Source organism: Sus scrofa, chromosome 1 (assembly GCF_054392235.1).
Source record: "Sus scrofa isolate SSC_HxYL_T2T_F1_AM1 chromosome 1, Sscrofa_HxYL_maternal_Yorkshire_Landrace_v2.0, whole genome shotgun sequence".
Taxonomy (NCBI): Eukaryota; Metazoa; Chordata; class Mammalia; order Artiodactyla; family Suidae; genus Sus; species Sus scrofa.
The window spans coordinates 128685221-128709470 of record NC_139383.1 but is presented as its reverse complement, the minus strand read 5'-3'; the positions used below and the strand labels follow the sequence as shown (position 1 = coordinate 128709470).

General features: G+C 39.2%; 1 protein-coding gene across 5 annotated transcripts in view; it reads right to left on the bottom strand.

Annotated features, from left to right (window-relative positions):
• The window catches only part of MYO5A (myosin VA), a 232704-nt gene that overhangs the window by 12264 nt on the left and 196190 nt on the right, over nt 1–24250 (bottom strand). For 3 of the 5 annotated variants that reach the window (XR_014811231.1, XM_013992982.3, XM_021095261.2), the window contains 7 exons: nt 19839–19932; nt 13456–13602; nt 10460–10614; nt 7884–7973; nt 5916–6066; nt 3287–3569; nt 1604–1778 (listed from right to left, as the gene is read on the bottom strand). Coding sequence is in view for 4 of the 5 variants with exons in the window: in XM_013992982.3 (XP_013848436.1) it covers nt 1604–1778; nt 3287–3569; nt 5916–6066; nt 7884–7973; nt 10460–10614; nt 13456–13602; nt 19839–19932 (1095 nt within the window). In the remaining variant the exon portion in view is untranslated. Of the gene's footprint in view, nt 1–1603; nt 1779–3286; nt 3570–5915; nt 6067–7883; nt 7974–10459; nt 10615–13455; nt 13603–19838; nt 19933–21696; nt 21772–24250 lie in introns of all 5 variants that reach the window. The other 2 variants (XM_013992979.3, XM_021095257.2) reach the window with 1 other exon arrangement.

Genomic DNA, 24250 nt, shown 5'->3' with positions numbered 1-24250 from the left:
AACAAAAATAAAAATCATATAATCTCAGTAGATAGAGAAAAAGCTTTTGACAGAATTCAACATTTATGATAAAAAAATTCTCAACAAAGTGGACACAGAGGGAACATAACATAAAAAAGATCATATATGACAAACCCACAGCCAACATTGTACTCAACGATAAAAGGTAAGAACATTTCCTCTAGATCAGGAACAAGACAAGAATGCCCACTCTCACCATTTTTATTCAACATGGTTTTGAAAGTCTTAGTCATGGTAACCATACAAGAAAAAAAGTAAAAGGAATCCAAATTGAAAGGGAAAGAAGTAAAACTGTCACTGTTTCCAGATGATGTATTATACAGAGAAAATTCTAAAGATGCCACCAAAACACTTTTATAAATAAATTCAGTAAAACTGCAGGATACAAAATATACAGACAAATACTGCATTTCTACACATTAATAATAAACTATCAGAGAATTAAAAAATGGGCAGAAGACCTGAATAGACATTTCTCCAAAGAAGATATACAGATGGCCCACAAGCCCATGAAGAAAATGCTCAACATCACTAATTATTAGAGAAATGCATATCAAAACTCCAATGAAGTACCACCTCACACCGGTCAGAACAGCCATCATTAATAAGTCAACAAATAACAAATGCTGGAGAGGGTGTGGAGAAAATAGAACCCTCCTACGCTATTAGTGGGAATGTATATTGGTACAAATACTATGGAAAACAGTATGGAGGTACCTCAGAAGACTAAATTAGAACTACCATATGATCCAGCAATCCCACTCATAGGCATCCATCCAGACAAAACTTTCATTGAAAAAGATACACGTACCCCTATGGTCACTGCAGCACTATTCACAATAGCCAAGACATGGAAACATAAATCGACAGATGAATGAATTAAGAAGATAGGGTACATATACACAATGGAATATTACCCATAAAAAGAACAAAATAATGCCATTTGTAGCAACTAGAGACTCTCATACTAAGTGAAGTAAGTCAGAAAGAGAAAGATAAATAGCATATAATATCACTTATATCTGGAATCTAATCTACAACATCTGAACAAATGAACCTTTCTACACAAAAGAAACAAACTCATGGACTTGGAGAACAGAATTATGGTTGCCAAGAGGGAGGAGAAGGGAGTAGGAGGGACTGGGAGTTTGGGGTTAGTAGATACAAACTATTGCATTTGGAGTGGATAAGCAATGAGATCCTGCTGCATAGCACAGGGAACTATATGTAGTCACTTGTGATGTAACATGATGGAGGATAATGTGAGAAAAAGAATGTGTGTGTTTGTGTATATACACACACATATATATGTATGACTGGGTCACTTTGCTATAGAGCAGAAATCGACAGAACAAGGTGAATCAACTATAACAGGAAAAAAAACCTAAAAAAAGTATATCTATCTATCTATCTATCTATCTATCTATCTATCTATCTATATACAGTATAGAGATATATACCCTCTCTGACACAGATGAAATCAGCTCAGAGATAAAAGCAATAGCTAGAGGCCTTCTTTACGTCCCTAAATATCACCCTTGATAAATATTAAATTATTCTAAAATCAGGAAGGTTGCTTTACCTGGGCAGTAGTTAAAGCATTGCACATGGAACAAATGGCTTCTGCATCATCGTCTGTTTTCTTTTTCACTTGCAAAAGCTGAGCAGCCTGAATGAGAGGTTCCAGAGTTTCCTTTGCCCCACTGTTCATTAGATTCTTGTCACGCAGCCATTCTTCTAGTTGACTGACATTGTACCTATGCCAAAAAAGCCAGGGGTGGGGGGAGATACAAATTTACTGAATGTTATCATAAATGTCTTCATTTTTCTGTGTGTTGCTTGTCAGGAATTTCAATTAAAATGACCGGTAGTATTTTTGCTCAGTTTTCTTAAATCATAAGCTTGCTGAAATGTTTATTTACCATTATAAACAATCATGAGGTGTTTTTATTGTTGTTCTGTTTTTGTTTTTCTTTTTTTGCTTTTTAGGGCTGCACTTGTGGCATATGGAAGTTCCCAGGCTAGGGGTCCAATGGGAGCTACAGCTGCCAGCCACAGCCACAGCAAAGCGGGATCTGAGCTGCGTCTGCAACCTACACCACAGCTCATGGCAACACTGGATCCTTAACCCACTGAGTGAGGCCAGGGATCAAACCCGCATCCTCATGGATCTTAGTCGGGTTTGTTAACTGCTGAGTCACAATGGGAACCCCAATCATGAGGTTTATAATCATAAATACATAAGAGTAAGCATAATTCTAGAGACTATCTAGCCATTATAGCAAGTTACAAAGTAAGATGTGCTGAAAGATAAAATAGAACGTATAATAGGGCTGTGTCCTTATTAAATAGCCAAGCAGAAAACACCTTCTAGCCTGTCTTACAACTTGCGAGGTGCAGATTGATGATCCTTTAAGTATTTTCTTTATGTCCAACTCCAAGCTAGTAGACTGAAATAACATGATCCCTACACAGACCCTGTGCTCCAGCCTCTACAGGGGCTTCATAGGTATAAACAGAGCTTGTAGAGAATTAAATTCTATGATCTGAGTGCAAGGCATTATCTTCTTACTGCTGTCTGCAATGGATGTGGGTCAGAATGGAAAATTTGAAAAAAAAAAAAAGCCATTTCCTTAAATTGAGTAACTACAGGTTTTTGTAGGAGAAATCCTTTGTTGTCCTCTTGGTGAATTTTCTACCTGTTTTAAAATTAATTATTTGCAAAAACAAAGAATTTGATTATGCTCATAAAGTTATGCTGAGGAACAGTTGGATATATAATTAATTGAGGGCAGCTTTTCTTAAAATAGAGACAGGCATATTTCAAGCATGAGTAAAAGATCTATTAGACATGTCCTGTTGCCATAGGTACAAAAAGGTATTTCCTCAAAATAAATTTCTAAAAGCAATCTAACATTAGAAATTTCACTATAGTTTGATATTTGTTGTTGTACAATTAAGAGTCATAGAAGGAGAAGAAGCAGCCCTCTCATCTTTATGCAGTTTTCACCACTCTCTGCTACCTGAAACAAGTGAGCTTTACGTGGAGCTGGGTTCCTAACAAGCAGTGGGTTGAAATGCATAGCCAGGAGCCAGCATGAGTGAGGGTGGAGGAATCCAACCAGGCAAGAGGCAGCGGCTCTGTGCCTGGTCTTCCCTTGCTGACCAGCTGGGGTGGCAGACTTCATGAGCACTGACCACACACAAGCCCTGGCAGGCAGTTGAGTAGCATAAGAAGGCCAAGGCAGGGTTGGCATCCACTCACCTGATCTGCATGCCTTTACTCCAGGAGCACATGTCCTTCCGCAGGAGCAGGTTGTTCAGTGTGACAGCCCCCACGATGTAGAACATCTGCTTGACTACCTGCTTGATGAGTTCGGGGTCCATGCCATGCTGACACATGACCGAGTGGAAGGAGTTGAGCTGCCGCAGGATGGAGTCCAGTGTGTAGGTGCCCTCATCGGCGATGCTGGAGGTTCGCTTTCTTAGCCCTGTGGGCTTCACCCCGGACACACCCTGAATGGTTTCATGCTCCAGCATTCCGGAGACTGCAGGAGAAGTTCAATTGTCAGAAAAGAAGATTCGGAAGGGAATGCGTGCACCAAAATAGAGAGAAAAGGAACTTCAAATAAAAGGGCTTCTGGATTTTAAACTTTAATAAAGAAATGAGTGATTCTTGGCGTTCCTGTCATGGCTCAGTGGTTAACAAATCTGACTAGGAACGATGAGGTTGCGGGTTCGATCCCTGCCCTTGCTCAGTGGATTAAGGATCCGGTGTTGCCATGAGCTGTGGTGTAGGTCGCAGACACGGCTCGGATCCTGCGTTGCTGTGGCTGTGGCGTCAGCTGGCAGCTACAGCTCCAACTAGACCCCTAGCCTGGGAATTTCCATATGCCACGGGAAGCGGCCCTAGAAAAGGTAAAAAGACACAAAAAAAAAAAAAAAAGAGAGAAATGAGTAATTCTTAAATGCAAGAATTTACCATGAAATTAAGAACTCTTAATGGGAGTTCCCGTCGTGGCGCAGTGGTTAACGAATCCGACTAGGAACCATGAGGTTGCGGGTTCGGTCCCTGCCCTTGCTCAGTGGGCTAACGATCCGGCGTTGCCGTGAGCTGTGGTGTAGGTTGCAGACGCGGCTCGGATCCCGCATTGCTGTGGCTCTGGCGTAGGCCTGTGGCTACAGCTCCAATTCAACCCCTAGCCTGGGAACCTCCATATGCCGCGGGAGCGGCCCAAGAAATAGCAACAACAACAAAAAAGACCAAAAAAAAAAAAAAAAAAGAACTCTTAATGGCCTATTTTCTAAAATATGAGGCAGTAGCCTTGTGATAGCATATATGTGGTATCTTCGGAGGGTTTTTGAAAAGAGAGAGAGGAAAAGGTAGGGAGAAGATAAGAATTCTCCAGTAATACCCAAGCACCAAAGGCAAACAAATCAAGTAGCAAGAAAGGCAGGAGACCAGGCAGTAGTCTTGGAGAAGACTTGAGAGAAGGCAGTTGTCTGGGGCTAGAGAGCTGGGCCCTTCCTTGCCCTTCCTTACCACAAAAGCAGGGAGACTTTAGGCTGGCCCCAGCCCCCCAGGACTGCTGCTCCCTCTGTCACCCCTCATAGCATTTGGTTTATGCCCCCTCTAAGATAGTTTTGGGTGCCCACTCCCTGGACTGGGAGCTGACTGATTCACTGTTACATGTCCTAGAGCTAAATGCAGCTTCCATAGAACCTCATATTGACTCAAAACATGTGTTATAAAATCATTGGGATATGGGCGGAGTTGTTTAAAGTGGCACACCTAAAGCTAAATCTCTCATACAGCCAATAAAATCAGACAAAAAGTGGAAGAGAACTGGCTGAAGCTGACCTTCTCTGCATCTGTGCTGCGTTTTAGCTATCAGAGGATGCTTTAATTTCACCATCTTTTAGAGACAAATGAAATCACTGCCATCTCCCATGGTTTCCTCAGCCTTCTATGTTTCTAGTTGGTTAACTGTGGCCTTATGATAGAAAATGGAATACTAGGTAAAATGAAGTTATAGAAATGTGGAAAACACATAGATGGGGAAAGAAAAGGTGGCTGGGAGTAGCCTTAAGAGGCTGCTGATAATTTACCTGAAGATAACATAGTTTGGTAACTTAAAAATAATTTTTTTAATTCAATGCATTTAAAATTAGTAACTTGCAATCTATACATGCCTTCTAATTCCTATTTCATACTTGATACACATTCCAAAGGAACACTGGTTGCATGATATGTAAATACATACTCAGAGTGAGTGCACACATAGAGAAAGAGGTACATGAAATCATATATATGTAGAAACACACACATACACACACCAGTTGTTCACCCAATAAGAAACTGCTACTTTAAACCAAATTGCCTTTAACAATTCCATACTGGCCATATTATGTACAACTTAGCATGCAGTGTCTTAGACCTTTTCTTGCTGGTTACTGTGACCTTGCCAGCCCTCTTACTTTACCCTAATAGGAAGAAATCAAACCCTCCCCAGCCTCTTTAGTTTTAGATGGGTCCCTAGGAAGCTCTGTATAGTAGTGCACTAAAGTTAAAAGTGTTTTAGAAAACTGGACAAGGTATGAGATCTACTGCTGTGTATAAAGCATAACCCAATCTTAAGAGAGAGAGGCAGTGCACATTAGGGAGGAAAACTAGACACTAGTATGGTATTTTCATCATGTAGAAGCATTGTTTTTGACGTACCTCAGTCAGTCATGGCTGGGGTTCTGAGATTACTCAGCTAATTTTGAGACTGAATCTTACTACTTTCTGTTCACCACATGAATACAGGCTCTTAAACATTTGTTCCTGGTGGTCAGCTACTGGTGGCACCTGAGACAGACAGACTTCAACATCAGCAGTGTCCTGGCCTTACCAATCATTGGCTGAAGGATGTTCTCTAATACCCGCACAAGCTGCTGGTAGATCTGAATGGCCAAGTCACTTAGCACCTGCCGGTACTCAGCCAGGTCAAAATTGGTGAGGCAGTGTTCATTCTGGCGAGACGTGTTGTGTTTCATAAAGCCCTAGAGCCATAATGCAGAGTTAACAATACACATGAAATAAAATGTCTCCAGTCTGTTCAGCTCTCTCATTTGATTAGCATCCTCATGTCTTTTTCCCTTTCTTCAAAGAATTTTCACCCATCCTACACATAAATGCCAGGACAATCCTCAAATGCTGTGTTTGTTTTTATCATATTTCCCCCCCTTCAACTTCTTACTAGCATTTGAGTAATATATAAACTTGGCAACTTAGCATTTAAGCCTTTTTACTAGCAAGGTCAATGAAACAAGATGGGGGACTTAATTTGAAAAAAAAAACCCAGGAGTTTCTGTTGTGGAGCAGCAGAAACGAATCCAACTAGGAACCATGGGGTTGCGGGTTCGATCCCTGGCCTCGCTCAGTGGGTTAAGGATCGGCATTGTTATGAGCTGTGATGTAGGTTACAGACACGGCTCAGATCTGGCATTGCTGTGGCTATGGCATAGTCTAGCAGATGTAGCTCTGATTGCACCCCTAGCCTGGGAACCTCCATAGGCCGTGGGTGTGGCCCTAAAAAGACAAAAAATAAAAAAATAAACTAATGAACGTTTTCACTTACGAAACAGCTGGTTTACTGCCAAACACTATAATTATCTGAAGCACTAAACTCTTAACTTCAGTTCATTAAATATGGTCCTATTTATAAATACTTACAAATGTACCTAAGGATATACATAATCTTAAAATTTCTATAGAGTGGTGAATAAATAAAAAATTTCCTTTTACTATATTTCATGGTATCCAGACACGATTCTTAGTCTGAGCTAAGAACAGAATCTTTTGGCGGTATCTGTTAAAATGCGCAGCCATCTGTATAGGCAGGTACTTCTGTCAGGCATTGACTGACAAAGACAATTACCTACTTAATAGATTCTGCCCATTGCTTCCTTACAACCTACTTAACAACATGGTCTAGAAGTGGGGACTGACAGAACGGTTAATATACCTCCTGGGGGATTCTGGCCAGCCAGTCTCACCTGCTCAGGGACCACATCTTACTCATATTTCTATTTGCCACTGTCTCCCAGAAAAGTTCTCTGCCCTTAACCTCTGCGTGCTCAGGAAGTGCTGTTGCTCAGCTTCTCTGCCTGCCCTCCCAGCAAAGGATGGGGAGCCATGGAGGGCAGTGGCTATGGGCACAGGTTTGCAGAGATGGGCAGAACTTATGGCTAAGAGGTCTTGGGCAAAGTGATCAACTTCACTGAGCTTCAGTTTCCTCATCTATAAAACTGAGTTATACATAATTCCTACCTCACTGAGGTGTTGTAAGATTTAAATGACAATGTATAGTAAGTGCTGTCTGATACATACTAAGCAGCTCTTAATAAATAATACATGGTTTTCAAATATGAAGTCTATCAACCAACTAATGAACATATTACTATAAGCAAAAGCATAACAGATTTTTGGACAATCTAAAGATACATGGCTTAAATTCATCATCTCTAATATATTATGGCAAGCCAGAATTGATTGATTTTTTTAATAGCTCAATATTCTTGTATCAGCCCTTGAAATGCCCACTTTCGCATCTTAAAAAAAATTTCAGTGCTGAAAATTATTCAATGACCAATGTTTATTTTATTTCTGCTGTGCTTTCTCATAATAAAACTCTCAGAGGGAAGAAAGATGTCACTTGTCATAAATAATGAACATCAAAGCTATGATCCTCCAAGCCAGCTCTGAATTCTGGTTTCTAAATTAACAAATGCTTAAACATTTTGTGCTTTAAATTTTTTTTCCTTAAAAAAGTCAGTGAAAGTATAGCATTCTGGTTTCATAATCAAAGTTTTCTCACCTCTTCTCCACTGTACTGCTTCAGACAGTGCAAAAATCGGCATGTGTTGGAGAGCCAGAAGGAGACAGTTTCAAAATCATCACCTCTTTTCTGAAAGAAAGAATAAGCCTAAATTAGCTTTTTCCTTAAAGAAATAACAGCCTGAAAAACAACAACAACAAAAAAAAAAACAAAACAGTTACCAGAAGCCCCACTCCCTTCATCTATAATTAACAACAATTATAAAAATAAATTACACTGTAATTGTAAATCCTCATATCTCTGCTAGAGAATTTCAACCACTGGGTTCACTGGTTGTGTGTTTGTGTGGCATCTGTTTTCTTGCCATCAGTTCATATTAGCTTAACAGTATCTTTAAGAAGAAAACAATTCAGGGAGTTCCCGTCATGGCTCAGTGGTTAAGGACTCCGCCTAGGAAGCATGAGGTTGCGGGTTTGATCCCTTGCCTCGCTCAGTGGGTTAAGGACCCAGCATTGCCGTGAGCTGTGTGTAGGTCGCAGACCTGGCTCAGATCTGGCACTGTTGGGGCTCTGGCGTAGGCCAGTGGCTACAACTCCCATTAGAGCCCGAGCCTGGGAACCTCCATATGCTGTGGGTGCGGCCTTAGAGAAAGGCCAAAAAAAAGAAAGAAAGAAAACAATTCACTAAGCCACAGCTTACCCAAAATCACTTTTCTGGGGTTTATTAGAGGGGATCAGAAAGGACTAAAGGCACAAAAGGGAATCATAAAATTTGTGCACCAAAACCCAGATTAGGTTAAAAATCTTTTCAATGATAAGATACAATTTCTGAGGAGCAAAGCAGAAACGGTGGAGGCGGTCCTGTTCAGAGCAGTAGAGAGTTTGCTCTTCATCAGGACTGGGTCACCTGTCAGAGAACCTCTGCCACATCCAAATGGGCATGCAAGGCAAACATGTTTCAATTCAAAACTGGGAAGTGAAGCAAATGCACATCCATTTTATGTATGTATGTATGTATGTATGTATTTAGTCTTTTTAGGGCCAACGGCAAATGGAAGTTCCCAGGCTAGGGGTCTAATTGGAGCTGCAGCTGCCAGCCTATGCCACAGCCACAGCAATGTGACCTATACCACAGCTCATGGCAACGCCGGATCCTTAACACACTGAGCAAGGATTGGGATCAAACCTGCATCCTTACGGATACTAGATGGGTATGTTACTGCTAAGCCACAATGGCATGGCATCAAAAGGGTGTTATGTTCACCCTTTTTAATCTTTAAACAATTTGGTACAATAATTAGTCAAATTAGATTATGTCTCTTGCAATTAAGATAAGAGGGATAAAACTTTATGATTTGGTTTTGTTGTCTTTGTAGGAGTTGACTTAAGAAGTAGTAAAACTTGTCATCTGCCTAAACATTGGGAGTTCTTGTAGTGGCTCAGCAGTAATGAGCCTGACTAGTATCCACAAGGATGCAGGTTCGATCCCTAGCCTTGCTCAGTGGGTCAGGGATCCGGCATTGCTGTTTGCTGTGGTGTAGGTCACAGACATGGCTCAGATCCCATGCTGCTGAGGCTGTGGGGTAGGCTGGCAGCTGCAGTTCTAATTTGACCCTTAGTCTGGGAACTTCCATATGCTGCAAGTGTGGCCCTAAAGAGAGAAAAAAAAAAGGTAATGTAGCATCAATATGTCAACCATTACATGAGTTACATTCAGAAGACGTTTGTCATTTTTTGAATGTCAGAAATTCCACACTTTAGTAGAATGTAACCACATAACATATCTGTGCAATAGGGACTAGGAACCAGCATTAAAAATTATGACAAGGGGCTGGTGGAGAGTATGTTTAATGGTAGAGAGTTTCAGCTGGGGAAGATGCAAAAGTTCTGGAGATGAATGGTGGTGATGGTTATACAACAATATGAATGTACTTAATGCCACAGAACTACTCACTGAAAAATGGTTAAAACTAAGAATAATGTTCATTGTTTTTCTAGATTGTCAGGAGGATGATTATGCAGCGTGACTCAGTGATTACTGAGTTATGTAGGGCTTTCTGTTCTATTATGTAATTTTGCTGCCTTTTTCAAATCTTTGCTTTCTAATTAGTATTTGTGTGTTGCTTATCAAATGGAACCAGGCATTTCACATAACGAGGAAAATTACGGGGTGAATAATAGCAAGAAAAGTCCGAAGAGAATTTTTAATGTTTTTTCAGACATGTTTTTATACGAATGAGCTATTACTAAACTTATTTAATACCTATTTTAACTGCAGCATCATATTCCCTGAATATATGAATATCACTAAGTATTTTAAATTTAGTTCTAAGACCTCAGAGAAAACTATTTCTATGAAGAGACTTAATTTGCTATACAATTAAATGCAAATATATTAAATTAATTTTGACCTCTGTTCAATCCGAGCCCTGTTTTGAAAGAAGGCATATAGACACATTATGGAATGAATGTTTCCTACAATGGAAGATACCAGTTAAGACTGGAAATTGGTCATAACTGGCAACTTAGCTCATGTCTAAGGAAGGAAAACTCCCTCTGTGCAGACTTTGCCATTATTAATATTCAATAGGAGAATTTTGTTGACCATGTACTGACCTTTAATACTTTTTTGATGCTGTTAATTGTTGATGTTAGCAATGACCTTACTTTCTGATCATCATTCAGGTAGTCAGCGTGTCGAACACACATAAACAGGATATATGCTGGTAACCCTGGAATCAAATTGACTGCTACACCACGTGGCTTCAGTTCTAAAAGAGAAAAGAGAAAAATAACCTTATATAACACTGGAAAGCTTCATAAGGAACACTTTTTGAGATATAAAAGCACAGTTCTCATGGAAGAGTTCATCACAGGGTAAATAGGTCGTATTTAAAAAGCATATTTTCATAGCTAAATAGAGAAATTCTTGAGGGCAGGGACATGTGACTCTTACTTGTCTCCACAATGAAAACCCCCAAATTCACACCTCCTGCCATAACTTTTCCTTTGAATCTAGTCTCATACACTGACTGCCTTTGAAGTCTCTGCTCAGGCAGTGAAAAGCCCATCCCAAGTCCAAGCCTTGATTCCCTATGGAACCTGCTTTTCCAGGAGCTGTCCCATCTCAGGAAATGGTGGTTTCGGTCTTCTAGCTTCTCAAAGTCATCATCTTTAACTTTTCTCTCCTTTTCTAGCATCACACACCTAATCCATCAACAAATCCTGTTGGCTCTGCCTATAAAACAAATCCAGAATCCAAGTACCTCTCTATGAGCTACCCTACTCAAGGCCGCAATCATGTTCTCCTGGATCACGGTGAAAACTTCCAGACTGGTCTCTCTAATTCATCCCTTGTTCCCCAGCAGTACATTTCCACACACAACCTGAGTGAGTTTATTTAAAAAAAAAAAAAATGAAGGTCAGATCATGTCACTCCTGTTCTGAAAATCTTCCAAGTAGCTTTTTATCTCACACATTTACAAAATCCAAAAAACTCACCATGGCTGGGTGATCCAGCCCTGCTTCCCTTCCCAGCTGACTGTGCTCTAGTTAAATGGGTCTTACAGCTGATTTAATATGCTAAGCAAGCTCCCACCCTGAGGCCTATTTACTTGCTGTTTTCTGGCTGGAATGTTCTTTCCTCAGATATCAGCAGGACCTGCTTCCTTCCTTTGGTCTCTGTCCTTATCAAAGATGCCCTTCATAACAACTTTATGTAAACTAGAACACCCACTTTCACTGTTTATCCTTTTACCCCATTATTTATCTCTTTTCTTCTTCTCACCGCCCCTCAATGGAATATAAACTCTAAGAATTCAAAATCTACTTTGTGCATTACCCAGTGAGAGAATGCTTAGCATATGGTAGGAGCTCACTAAACAATTATTAAATTGATGAATTAAAAAAATTGAGGAGTTCATATCATGGCTTACTGGAAATGAATCTGACAAGTATCCATCAGGACGCAGGTTCAATCCCTGGCCTCGCTCAGAGAGTTAAGAATCTGGTGTTGCTGTGAGCTGTGGTGTAGGTCGCAGAAGAGGCTCGGATCCCACGTTGCTGTGGCTGTGGCACAGGCTTGTGGCTACAGCTCTGATTCAACCCCTAGCCTGGGAATCTCCACATGCCGCACTTGCAGCCCTAAAAAGACAAAACAAAAACAAAAACAAAAACGAACAAACAAAAATTTTACTGAAATACATTTGATTTACAATGTTGTATTAGTTTCGGGAGTTCGGTAAAGTTATTGTTATACACATATATTTTCTTTCTTTTATATTCTTTTAAATTTTAGGTTATTACAAGATATTGAATATAGTCACCTGTGCTATACAGTAGGTCCTTGTTGTATATCTATTTTATATATAGTAGTATGTATATGTTACCCCCAAACTCCTAATTTACCCTCTTCCCCTCTCCCCTTTGGTAACCATAAGTTTATTTTCTATGCCTGTGAGTCTATTTCTGTTTTATAAACAAGTTCATTTGTAATCTTTTTTAAGATTCCACATATAAGCAATATCATATGTTTTTCTTTCTCTGACTTATTTCACTTAGTATGATAATCTCTAGGTCCATCCATGAATCAATGAATCTTTGTTAACTCTATGCTTAAAAAACAGTGGCTCCTTAACGTTTTTGCCAAATGAAGATTACACTGAAACTTAAGCGCCTCTGCACCTATATATAGTACTAAGTTTAATGCCATGAACCCTAGGAACATTAAATTAGGCATAACTGCCGATCACATTGCTGTCACCCTGGCACCTGGGGGAAGGAATGCCATTAATGGCTGAAAGGAGAGGCTTGTTGCTTTTTCAGTTCACAACCCACAGGCTGTGTGCACCCCCAACCTCCCTTAAAAAGTCTTCTTAAGAGCCTGTGGGCTCACATCCAAACTCAAAGGTCTTATGCTCTTCTGGTGCTTCTTCTATTCTCATTTCCTCTGTCAAGTCCCTCCTTTCATTGTTGGTATTTTTTCCTTAATTATTATTTTGTTTCTTCCCTTTTACTGAACTATTGTTCCTGACATATTTAGTCATATACTTTTTTAGGGAAATAGGGAAAAAGAGATAGCAGTAATGTAAATGGCCTAGAGTAGCGCTGTTCAGCTGTGGCTACATGTCAAAATCTCTTGACAGATTAAAACACACACACATATGTATACGTATGTTTACACACACACACACACACACACACACACACACACACACACACACACACACACACACACACACACACCAGGTACATGGCCAGACTATTTCCTCTAGAGGTTCTGATAAAATCAGTCTGCAGCGGGGACCAGAAATACACCAACACTTTTTGAAAGCTTCCCAAGTTATTCTAATGAGCAGCTGAGCCGAGAAGGTTTAGTTGAGAAGGTCTAGTCTTCTCAAATAGATCCTTATAGGTGGGCCCAAGGCAAGTGTCCCTGCAGTTTGACCCATAACCATGATGTGGTCAGGATGCTGCTGCAGCACTATCTGCTGCATAGCACGCAACAACGACTAAAGAAACTGGTGTTGAATATTTAATGAATGAGTGACTAGTCTTTCCTACCACCAAACATGTACCAGGAAGACCTTTTATCTCATGTAGAAAGTACTTGCCCAGAATCAGGTTCTTAACAAGTTTTTGCTCATCTTCCTTCTTGTACTCCAGCATTCCTTGGAAATCCTTTTCTTTCCTGGGAATGTTGACAGGACGGATGGGTTCATCAATAATCTGTCCTGGGGATATGTTCTCCATTTGTCCCACTTCATGAGAAACAAAAAGAAGAAAAATGATTTCCAGGTAGAAAAGATGAGACGGTTCCATGTTTCAATGATTTTAAGTGAACTTTATAACTACAGAAACTTGCCATATTTGCCACTTAATTGTCCCTTCTCTAACTATGATTTCTGGTAAAACTGAGTGGCATAGACGGCAAAATCATATGGTAATGTCACTCTGACAATCACTAGTGCTTGACTCCTATCAACATCAAAGAAACTTACTTGATTCAAAAGTTTATTTATTCATTCATTTATTCACTTATTTATTTATTGTCTTTTTAGGGCTACATCTGTGGTATATGGAAGTTCCCAGGCCAGGGGTCAAACTGGAGCTGTAGCTGCTACAGCTATAGCAATACCAGATCCCAGCTGCATCTGCAAACTACACTGCAGCTCACAGCAATGCCAGATCCTGAACCCACTGAGCAAGGCCAGGGATCGAACCCACATCCTCATGGATACTAGTCAGGTTCGTTACTGCTGAGCCACAACTGAAACTCTAAAAGCATCTTTTAAATTAATTACAGTTGATTTATGATGTTGTGCCATTTTCTGCTGTACAGCAAAGTGACTCAGTCACACACATATATATACATTATTCTTTTAAAATACTATTTTCTACCATGGTCTATCCTCGGAGACTAGATATAGTTCCCTGTGCTATACAATAGGACCTTATTGCTTGCATATACTAACCCCAGACTCTCGATCCCTCCTACTCGCTTCCCCTTTGGCAACCACAAGTCTGTTCTCCAGATCTGTGAATCTGTTTCTGTTTTGCAAAATCATTTTTTTGTAATAAGGTTTACTTTGTAATAAGACTAAATGTCCCCAAAGTAAGTGGTTTAACTTCTTGGTTAACTAATCAGTAGCAATCATAAATGTCTAAATATATTTAGACTTTACTTCATAGAAGAAAAAAACAATATTCTACAAAGAGGCAGTCAGAGTATACAAAATTCACTTTCATCTTTAGCTCTATGAATCTAGCCATTAAAGAAAAAGAACATTTTCTTTAAATGTATCATTGCAATCAATTCAAGCCATATCAAGATAGCTGGCAGAAGAGGGTTTCTTCACACTGTAAAATGTATTATTTTTCACGAAAGTTTCATAAGGAAAAGACAACTTTCTCTTGTCACTCCTCATTCCCAAAGAAATCATGAACAGATAAGACAACTTCTTTCTAATATGATTCCCTAAATACTATTCAGTTTTTTGTTTGTTTTTAGTAGTACTAAAAGTCCTCCACAAAGTTGCAACCATTAAAGGACAGCCACTAGTTAACCCTTTCACAGATGTTAAAAAACTATCATCACTGTCAATGGTAGCAGCTAAAGAACTATGCTAAGTGTTAAAACAAAAACAAAAACTCTCCAATTTCATCTCAAAATTGAGAACTGAATGGGAAATGCAAGAGAAGGAAAGGGAACACAGGAGTTATGATGATGTTTGTAGAGATATATGCTAGTAAGCAGATTTTTAATTCTTTACCTACAAGGAAGCAGGGTGGGGGGGGCAAGTTAAGAAACCTATTAAGGTACAGATTAAGTTTGAGGTCAGCAATTGCTGGCAAACAAATAAATGCAGATCAGATGCATTAGGAAGTTTAAGCTTGCTGACTCCACAAGGTATCAGTAGTGCTTCTCCTGTCACTCTGGGCCATTTCCTGTGTTAGTTCTGGGAAGCCAGTTCCACAGGAGGAGGTAATCAGAGAGAACACCAATACCTGCCAGTGCTCTTGCTTATGTGCAGAGAGCCTGGTGACACCTCGTCCACCTCATGCCGCAGCATCACATACCGGGACTATCCGCGCTGAAAATCACCACCGTCCACCAACATTATGATATCTAAGGAGTGATCATACTGTGACTGGACAAGTCAGGGCTGTGGCCACCTCTCATAACCTAGTGTTTCATATGTAATGATGTAACCTGGAACCACAGGACTAACTGCCTCTCTACAAGAGATAGGAGATTCAAACTATTTAGTTTGCCATACATTATTTCTGAAGTCAGTTTAAACACAATACCATGAGGATCTCAGAATAAGCACACAGTGGCCTTCACAGTTCATGTATATGTGCTGCATGTAAAACACACAATAATAAAATCCCTGCCATCTACGTTACTAGTTGCTTTAAACCACAGAAACAATCCTACGAAGAAAAACTATGAGGAAGCAGATCCAACATATTAAGTTTGTAAATAACTGCACATATTTGGACTCTGTATAACTTGAAGAGAACCTTTTAAACCTACTGCTTTTACCATATCTAAGATGCCACTGATTATGCAATATAGTATTATTTTATATAACAGTAAAGAAGGAAAAATATTGCCAATTAACTACAATTCATCAACTGCTGTAAGACACATTGTACTTTCAGAGATGTTAAAATGTGAAAAAATTGTACACTTCAGAATTTACTAAATATGGTGAATATTTTAACTAAGAGATATTATGTGGGTTTTTTTTTTGTTTTTTGTTTTTGTGTCTTTTTAGGGCTACATCCATGGCATATGGAAGTTCCAGGTTGAATTGGAGCTGTAGCTGCTAGCCTACACAGCCACAGCAACATGATATTATGTGGGGTTTTTTGTTTTTGTTTTGTTTTGTTTTGTTTTTTGTTTTTTGGAGGGGGGCTGTGCTCATGGCATGTGGAAGTTCCCAGGCCAGGAATTGAACCGACGCCAGAGCGGTGACTCAGGCTGCCGCAGTGACGGCACTGGATCCTTAACACTCTGCACCACAGGGGAACTCCTGAGAGATATTATGCTTTAAAAGAAAGCTTCACTTTCCTTTTGCAAAATCTCTAACTAATGATATTTTTAGTTCTGTACAAAAATGTCAGAGATAAAATTTGTCATACTTGTATCAAAAATTTTCTCTGTCTTTGAATTCTTCCCAGAGATTAGAATCTTTACACAAATTCAGAGAGAAAATATAGATATCAGCTCAATATAACCTTGACTTATTTAACAAATCATATACTAATTAAAATAAAATGGGGATCATTTAGTCTAATGTTCCAGCTAATACAGACACCCTTCTAGAAAGATTTGAACCAATATCTATTTCCATTCTCTAGATTCATTATAATAGAGAGAAAAACATTCCTGAACATTTTTGTCCTAGAAGAAGAAACTGGAAGATTTTCTTTTTTAAAAAAATTTTCCAGAGTTCCTGTCATGGCTCAGCAGTTAATGAATCCAACTAGCATCCATGAGTATGCTGGTTCGATCCCTGGCCTCGCTCAGTGGGTTAAGGATCTGGTGTTGCTGAGAGCTGTGGTGTAGGTCGCAGACACGGCTTGAATCCTGCATTGCTGTGGCTGTGGTGTAGGCTGGCAGCTACAGCTCCTATTCAACCCCTAGCCTGGGAACCTCCACATGTCACGGGTGCAACCCTAAAAAGACAAAAAAAGAATTTTTTTTTCCTCGCTTTTGTACAGGAAAGATCTTGAGCTCAGATGAGCCTAAAACAGTCAAATGAATTATTATAAGTAGAGAGAGTCTTTTGGAAAATATGACACAAAGGAGAGAAGTCCGTGGTCCTCAGAAGACTTGCGTTCTATTCCCAGTTTGGACACTAAGTAGCTGAGACTCTGAAATCACTTAGGTTTCTGGGCCTCAGTTTTTTTTTTTTTTCCTCCAATGAAATAATTAGCTGATTTCTAGAATTCTTTTAGGTCTATATTCCATGACTCTATGAAAATTGAGATGGAACACCCACTCCTAGATCAAAATATAGCACAAAGCAAATCAAATTTTTAAACACTCTTTAGTTAGCTATATAATTTATGCTAAAAATTATATATGTTGGCATGAAAAAAGGCTTCATTGGCTTCTAAAAATGCCTCCATAATTAAGTGTAGCCCATAGGAGGAGGCAAGAGTCTTCCTATTTGAAATCGGAAGAATTTAAGTATATTAAAATATATTTAGAAAAATATAAGAAAACTTCTAGATATTAGAAGGTGCTTTGCTGTACAAGGTTATCACTGCTTTCCATACACTGAGGGGATGGGGGACAGGAGAAAGGTGTCGGAAGAGCTCGTTACCTTTATCCTCTACCCTGGGGAGGGAGGTACACTGTACTCAGCAAATGCTCAAGTCACAGAAATCTATTTCATTTTCTTCTTTAGACATGTAGCATTTAATTCAACTTGTCTTAAGAATACAATCATATCTTTTTTGTTTAATCTATGAATTGCCTTCTCAAATGTATTTATAGATTTAAGGATCCATCTGTCAGGATAGTTTAACTCATGAGATTGATTTCTGACTGATAATGGCTTAAAACTGCTAACATCATAAAATAGTCTAAGCTATATACTTAAGTAAAAATACACATATCAAGGAAATCTGAATAAAAATGTAAAATAATAAATTGTTTTTCTATCAGAAGTTACCAATATATGGCAAAGAAACCATTAGGAGTTTAACAAATAATCTCACAAGTTAATACCCTTAAAATCAGTTTCTTTCAAGCAAATACTCTGCTAATTATCATCTCATGATATAATTAATTCAGAGTGAAATGCAGAAAGTTCTCTGAATAAAGGTTTTTAAGTTCTGCCAATAGATATTACAGCCTATGTGTGATTCAGAGGTTCAAAATTTTAACATATGAATCACATAATGCTAAATGATTATATAATAAAATGACTGCAAAGTAATCTGTCTGATTTCTAAACAAATATTTCAATATTTGTATGTCCAAGGGAATATTAACCTCTTCAAAGTAAACATTCATATTGTTATTATGAATACTTTAGAAACTTACCACACATTCAACAAACATGAATGGAATGATTATGATAGGTCAGAGCAGACACTATACTAGGTGCTGTGAAAAAAAGGTGAAATAAGTGGTCCCCATGCTCAGGAATTTCATAGTCCACTGAAGAAGCCAGTAATTCAAACAGAAAAACTGCTAAAAATATAACAGGGAAAACCATAAAAGATGGGAGACAATTTGTGGTAGACAGAGGGTAGAGCCGTAGGGTCTGTCTGCATGATCAGAAAAAGGCTGCTTTTGAGCATGTGACATATAACTCTGGGCTCAAAGGATAAGCAAGATTTGAAGAGGAGAAGCAGGATGATAAAACAGAAGGAACAGTTCTAACAGGCCAGGCATGGGGAATGAAAGCCACACAATTAATCATGGTAGATTCTTTTGAACATTCTCAGTGATGGGGAATCTTCACCCTTTGAGTACAGAAATTATTCAGAGTGACAATGAGAGAACAGAACAGTAGTCAGACTGTACAGTATCATTTTTTGGTCAAAATGATAATAGCTTGCATAGGTCTGAAGGTGATTCTAAATAGGGTCGCAAAATTTTTTAAACAATGAGACCATTGTTGGAATAAGCTTAGAATGTGGCTTTAGCCCTGTTTACTGCTGTATCCCTGGCACCTACTTATTGAACAAACATTAATCTACAATACAAGAATCATTTGGATATTAAAATAACAACTGATATTTGATTACTTCTCAAGGTGTTTTCCCAACATCATTATAAATAAATAATGAGATTTTTAAAAAAAACCTTATTTCTTTATAATCATAATTCATTTTTTCTTATTTAATTTTCTTTTTGTTCTCCATTAGATGGTAAGTTCTTTGAGGAAACACTTTGTCTTAGCTTAGCATCTTAGTATCCCTACTACTAAGAATAATAGTAATAAAAATAATGTTTAATGTAGCATTTACTATGTATAAGGAACTATAAATGTATCAGGAACTAGTAAATACATTCTACATATTAATTAATATAATCCTTACAAGGCATGTCAGGTAGATACCATTATCATTCCCCTTTAACAGGTGAGGACACAGAGGCTTAAAGAGGATCAGTAACTTGCAACTTGCTCAGTATCAGATGACTAAATGTGAAAGAGCCAGGATTTAAACCCAAGAAGCCTGGCTACAGATTCCATGCTCTTAATCTCTACTGCCTAACACAGTGCCTGGAATAGAGAAGACAGTCATTAGATGTTTGTTGAATGAATTCTCTCTCTTTGTAAATTATTAATTCCATGAAAATAACATTTTCCCCTACCCAGCGATGGCAATTTCCACTCCAAAGGTGAGGTTTGCTGAAAGTCATTTGTGTTATCATCCCTAATATTAGTATGCAAACCTATTTTAACTACCAGGATAGCATACAAAACCAATATTCAGCAATTTTCATAAAAACGTGTTTAAATACCTTCTAGTTCACCAATTTTTTTGGCAAAAACTTTCAGTTGTTTTTTCAGTTTCCGGACAGTCTTATCTTGTTTTTCAAGTTGTTCCATCAAATCCTAAAAATCAAGATGAGAAATATAACAGAAAGAGAAAAATAAGCCTTCTAAAAGGCACAGAAGGAGAGGAGACACAAAATTACAGAAACAGCACTTGTTAGTTTTACATAAAAGCTCTCAAAAGTTCATTGGTGGAGCCCCACCAGGCTAAAACTGGCAGGCAATACAAAACACAGCTACAGTAAAAGCCAAATATTAAAATATACAATGCAGTAAACTCCTTTACAGTGTGATGGATAGAAGGCTCACTGGGGAGTATTTTCCAGTAGACCCCAGGGAGGCAAAACAGTTAAATACTTGTAAAATGTACTGCTATTTCAGTGGAAAGTTTTTCCTTTTAAAGGGGGAATAGGCAAAGTAAGTTTTGATGAATGCATGTAGTTTTCTGGGAAGTTGAACTTTGGGGCTTCTGAATGACACTTATGCGTGTTAAGCACTGTCTATATGAGATTCACTCTTGGGAGAGGCTAAAAGTAGTCCTGTGACTTTAGGAAAGTTAGGAAATTTGAGGAATTAAAAGGTAAGTTAGAAAATAACCACAAGATAGAGTTCACTGCAGACTAAGTGGCAGGTTGGATAAAATCTCACAGGTGATATAATTTTGCTTATGGAGAAAAAAGGGGATAATTTCAAGTGCTTTATGCACAAAGATAAAACAAAAGCAGTACACTCAAGGTAGGAGATAAGAAAGTGTGTGATCAGAATTCCCACTGTGGCTTAGTGGGTTAAGAACCCATCTAGTATCGATGAGAATACAGGTTCAATCCCTGGCCATGTTCAGGGTGGTTAAGCATCTGGCATTGCTGCAAGCTGTGGTATAGGTCACAGACACCGCCCAGATCCCATGTTGCTGTGGCTGTGGTGTAGGCCAGGAGCTGCAGCTCCAATTCTATCCCTAGCCTGGGAACTTCTGTATGCTGTGGGTGCGGCCCTAAAAAGAAAAAAAAAGTAGAAACTGTTGTAACTGTCTCTCTAATTGAGAAGTCTTCCAAATGACAGGCCTAATTAAAGACTGAGGGAGTTCCTGCTGTGGCTCAGTGGTAACAAAACTGGCTAGCATCTATGAGGATGTGGGTTTGATCCCTGGCCTCGCTCAGTGGGTTAAGGATCTGGCATTGCTGTGGCTGTGGGGTAGGCCAGAAGCTGCAGCTCCGATTCGACTCCTAGCGTGGGAACTTCCATGTGCTGCAGGTGTGGCCCTAAAAAGAAACAGACAAAAGCAGACCTAGAACTTAGAAGGGAAATGAATCAGTGCTGTCTGTGATTATTATTCAGGTTATAGAGGGAAAAAAAAAGCTTTTAAATACAAATATTCATTCATTCTCCAGTTTAGGTAGAGCTGATTTAGATACTAGATCAATAATCCAAAAGGAATAGTTGCTAACATTTCAAAGTGTTCAGTGCACTTCTTGGATTTTGCTTTATCTTTTTTTTTTGGTAAGATTTTAATTTTTTTTCTATTATAGTTGATTTACAATGTTCTGTCAATTTCTGCTGTATAGCAAAGTGACCCATACTTTAACTTTCAAATCACACTTTGCTTCCATCACACTGTAAGCCTAATGTTAATAACAAACCAAAGGTGACAATGGACACAGGACACTGATAGAGGTGACACCAGTGGCTAAGACAGCTGTGGGGAGAAAGAAGTTTTGTAAAAGTTTCTGAAGACGTCCTGGGGTGGGACAGGCAGCAGTGTGCTCTCCCGTTATAAAGGGCTAGAAGTAGCAAGGAAGACAACAGAGAAGCACTCAGTTTACATACAATCATCCGTTTGTAAAGTGAAATCCGATATGACTGATACTTCTCAGGGTCATCTGCATATAATTCCTCAAAATACTGAAAAAACAGGTACAATGGACATTTGTTTTTCCTCTGTCTTTGAGGGGAAGGCTAGCTCTCAGCAAAACCAATTTTTAAATATTTTAAAACACAAAAATAAAAGTATATATTCAAGAGGCTCTGATCTGCCATCTGCCACTGCCCTCTGATTTTTCTAGTACAGATAATTCTGATTATATATACCATCAATTCTCACATGCTCAGAGGAAAAAGGCTGTGTTGGCAGGTAAACAGAGCAGTGGTCCATAATCCCCACAGTAGGCTATTTCATTCCTCAGACCTGCTCACAAGCTGCTGCACTTTTTTTTGCTGCCAGTAGCAGTGGCAGGAGTAGGGAAGGCAAATAAAATGAAAGTGAAAATAATGGCAAAGCTGAAAAGACTAATGAGGAACTAGCTACATGCCCTCCTTCCCTGAGAGGCAGCTTGGGGGCGGCCTGGGAAGCATGTTCACTGGAAAAGAGAGAACAACCTCTTCTGTTGGTGTTGAGGGAGGAGGGGATTGGGGGTGGGATTTGCAGGGTAGAGTTTCCAAGACCTCTAAGCCTAGGCCCACTGCTGCTTTAATATTCTATCCAAGTGTTTCCTCAAGAAATGCACAATTAAGACTGAGAAACTATTTGAAAAGTACATCACTCCCTGAAGTTTGAATCCATTCGCCTGAACTAGCGGTCACTGAGGCAGGAGAAGCAGCTGAGCCATAAAGGGATTTCCCAAAATTCAAACTAGATTTCACCAGCTTAGTATGCAGGGGCTCTGTTTATTTTTGTACTAGTCATAAAAAAAAAAAAATTGAGAAGAAAATTAATACTGTGCAAGGGTGCAAGGGAAATGCTTAACCAACTTAGTGGAAAAAACTCTGGGCATCTGCCACCCAGAAGCATCTTTATCCCAAGGTTTCACTTTGTTTTTTAAGACAATCATTTAAAATTAAGCACAGAATTTATATGCTAATCAATCATTATTATATTACTCAGTATATTTATCAATTCTTAGTCATTAAAGCAACAATATACCTGAGAGTATAAAACATCTCAAAAATATTCCATGATTCAGGAGATTTTCTCCCATAAATAAGTGATATTTCAGTCACTTTGAAAAGAGTCCAAACCCTGCCCTTAGCCACTTCTCCCATAATGCAGTGTCCTCAGAAGGACAAACAGACTGGGAAAAGAATACTTTTAGGTTTTGCTTCAATTAATATAAAAGATGGTTGAAGAGATAACCCAGAAAACTATTTGTAATGTAAATGATCACGAATAGAATAATGGAGGAATAATTCAGATTGGTAAATCTTCAGAGAAAATTCAAACTATTTCATTACATGTCATTAAAACCCTGAATTAAAAAACAAAAGCAAAAACAAATGACCACTAGTCCTAAAGAGCTTCTATCAAAACTAGTCTGAGGAGTTCCCGTCGTGGCGCAGTGGTTAACGAATCCGACTAGGAACCATGAGGTTGCGGGTTGGGTCCCTGCCCTTGCTCAGTGGGTTAAGGATCCGGCGTTGCCGTGAGCTGTGGTGTAGGTTGCAGACGCGGCTCGGATCCCGCGTTGCTGTGGCTCTGGCGTAGGCCGGTGGCTACAGCTCCGATTCAACCCCTAGCCTGGGAACCTCCATATGCCGCGGGAGCGGCCCAAGAAATAGCAACAACAACAACAACAACAACAAAAAAAAGACAAAAAAAACCAAAAAAAAACTAGTCTGACATCACAGCATAGACCTTATATAGGAATGTGAATAACTTTTCAATGATGTTTAATTTAATAAATGTTTATTAAACTTAAGTAGAAATGTATAAATCTGTAATAAAAGTTATTTTGTGACTAAGAAAGAAAAATTTTAGAAAATATTTTCTGCAAAAGAAAGGTTAAAAAGAGTAGCAAAGAAAGAGAAAACCTGGACGCTGTGTTGACTCTGTGCCAGCATTCAGAATCTGGCAAGACAAAAATCTCCTCATTCACTACCAAAGTTCGGTTCAGAAGAATCAAGAATATATAAACTTGAATCCTGACATCTCTCCTCCCTGACCTGGGAGCTCCACCCAAGGTCAATCTACAGCCCCATGATGATGGTTCTGCCAACCGCCTTCCCTGAAAATAACTCTAACCCCGCAGTCTGCTAGAGATGGAGGGTGGGGTGGTCTTGGTGATGCTTGGAAACCAGCGGTCAACAAACCATGTCCCCAGTCTCTGTTGTGATAACCACACGACCTCCTCGAATGGCAGAGGATCTGCAGCTGAAGGGGAGGAAGTGGGTCAGCTGAGTTCTCAGAAGTACCAAAAGCCTAGCACACAGTCAGGTGACATCTTCCAGATCCTCCAAGTGAGAGCTGTGATGTTTAGATGGGCTAGACCCTTCAGTGAGAAACATCCTGAGGACCTGCCTTTTTCACTCCTACCACAGAATCAGATTTCCCTCTGTCCCTGCTAGATGAGGAGGGTTACAAGGGCAGGGCAATGAGTATTTCCCAGCC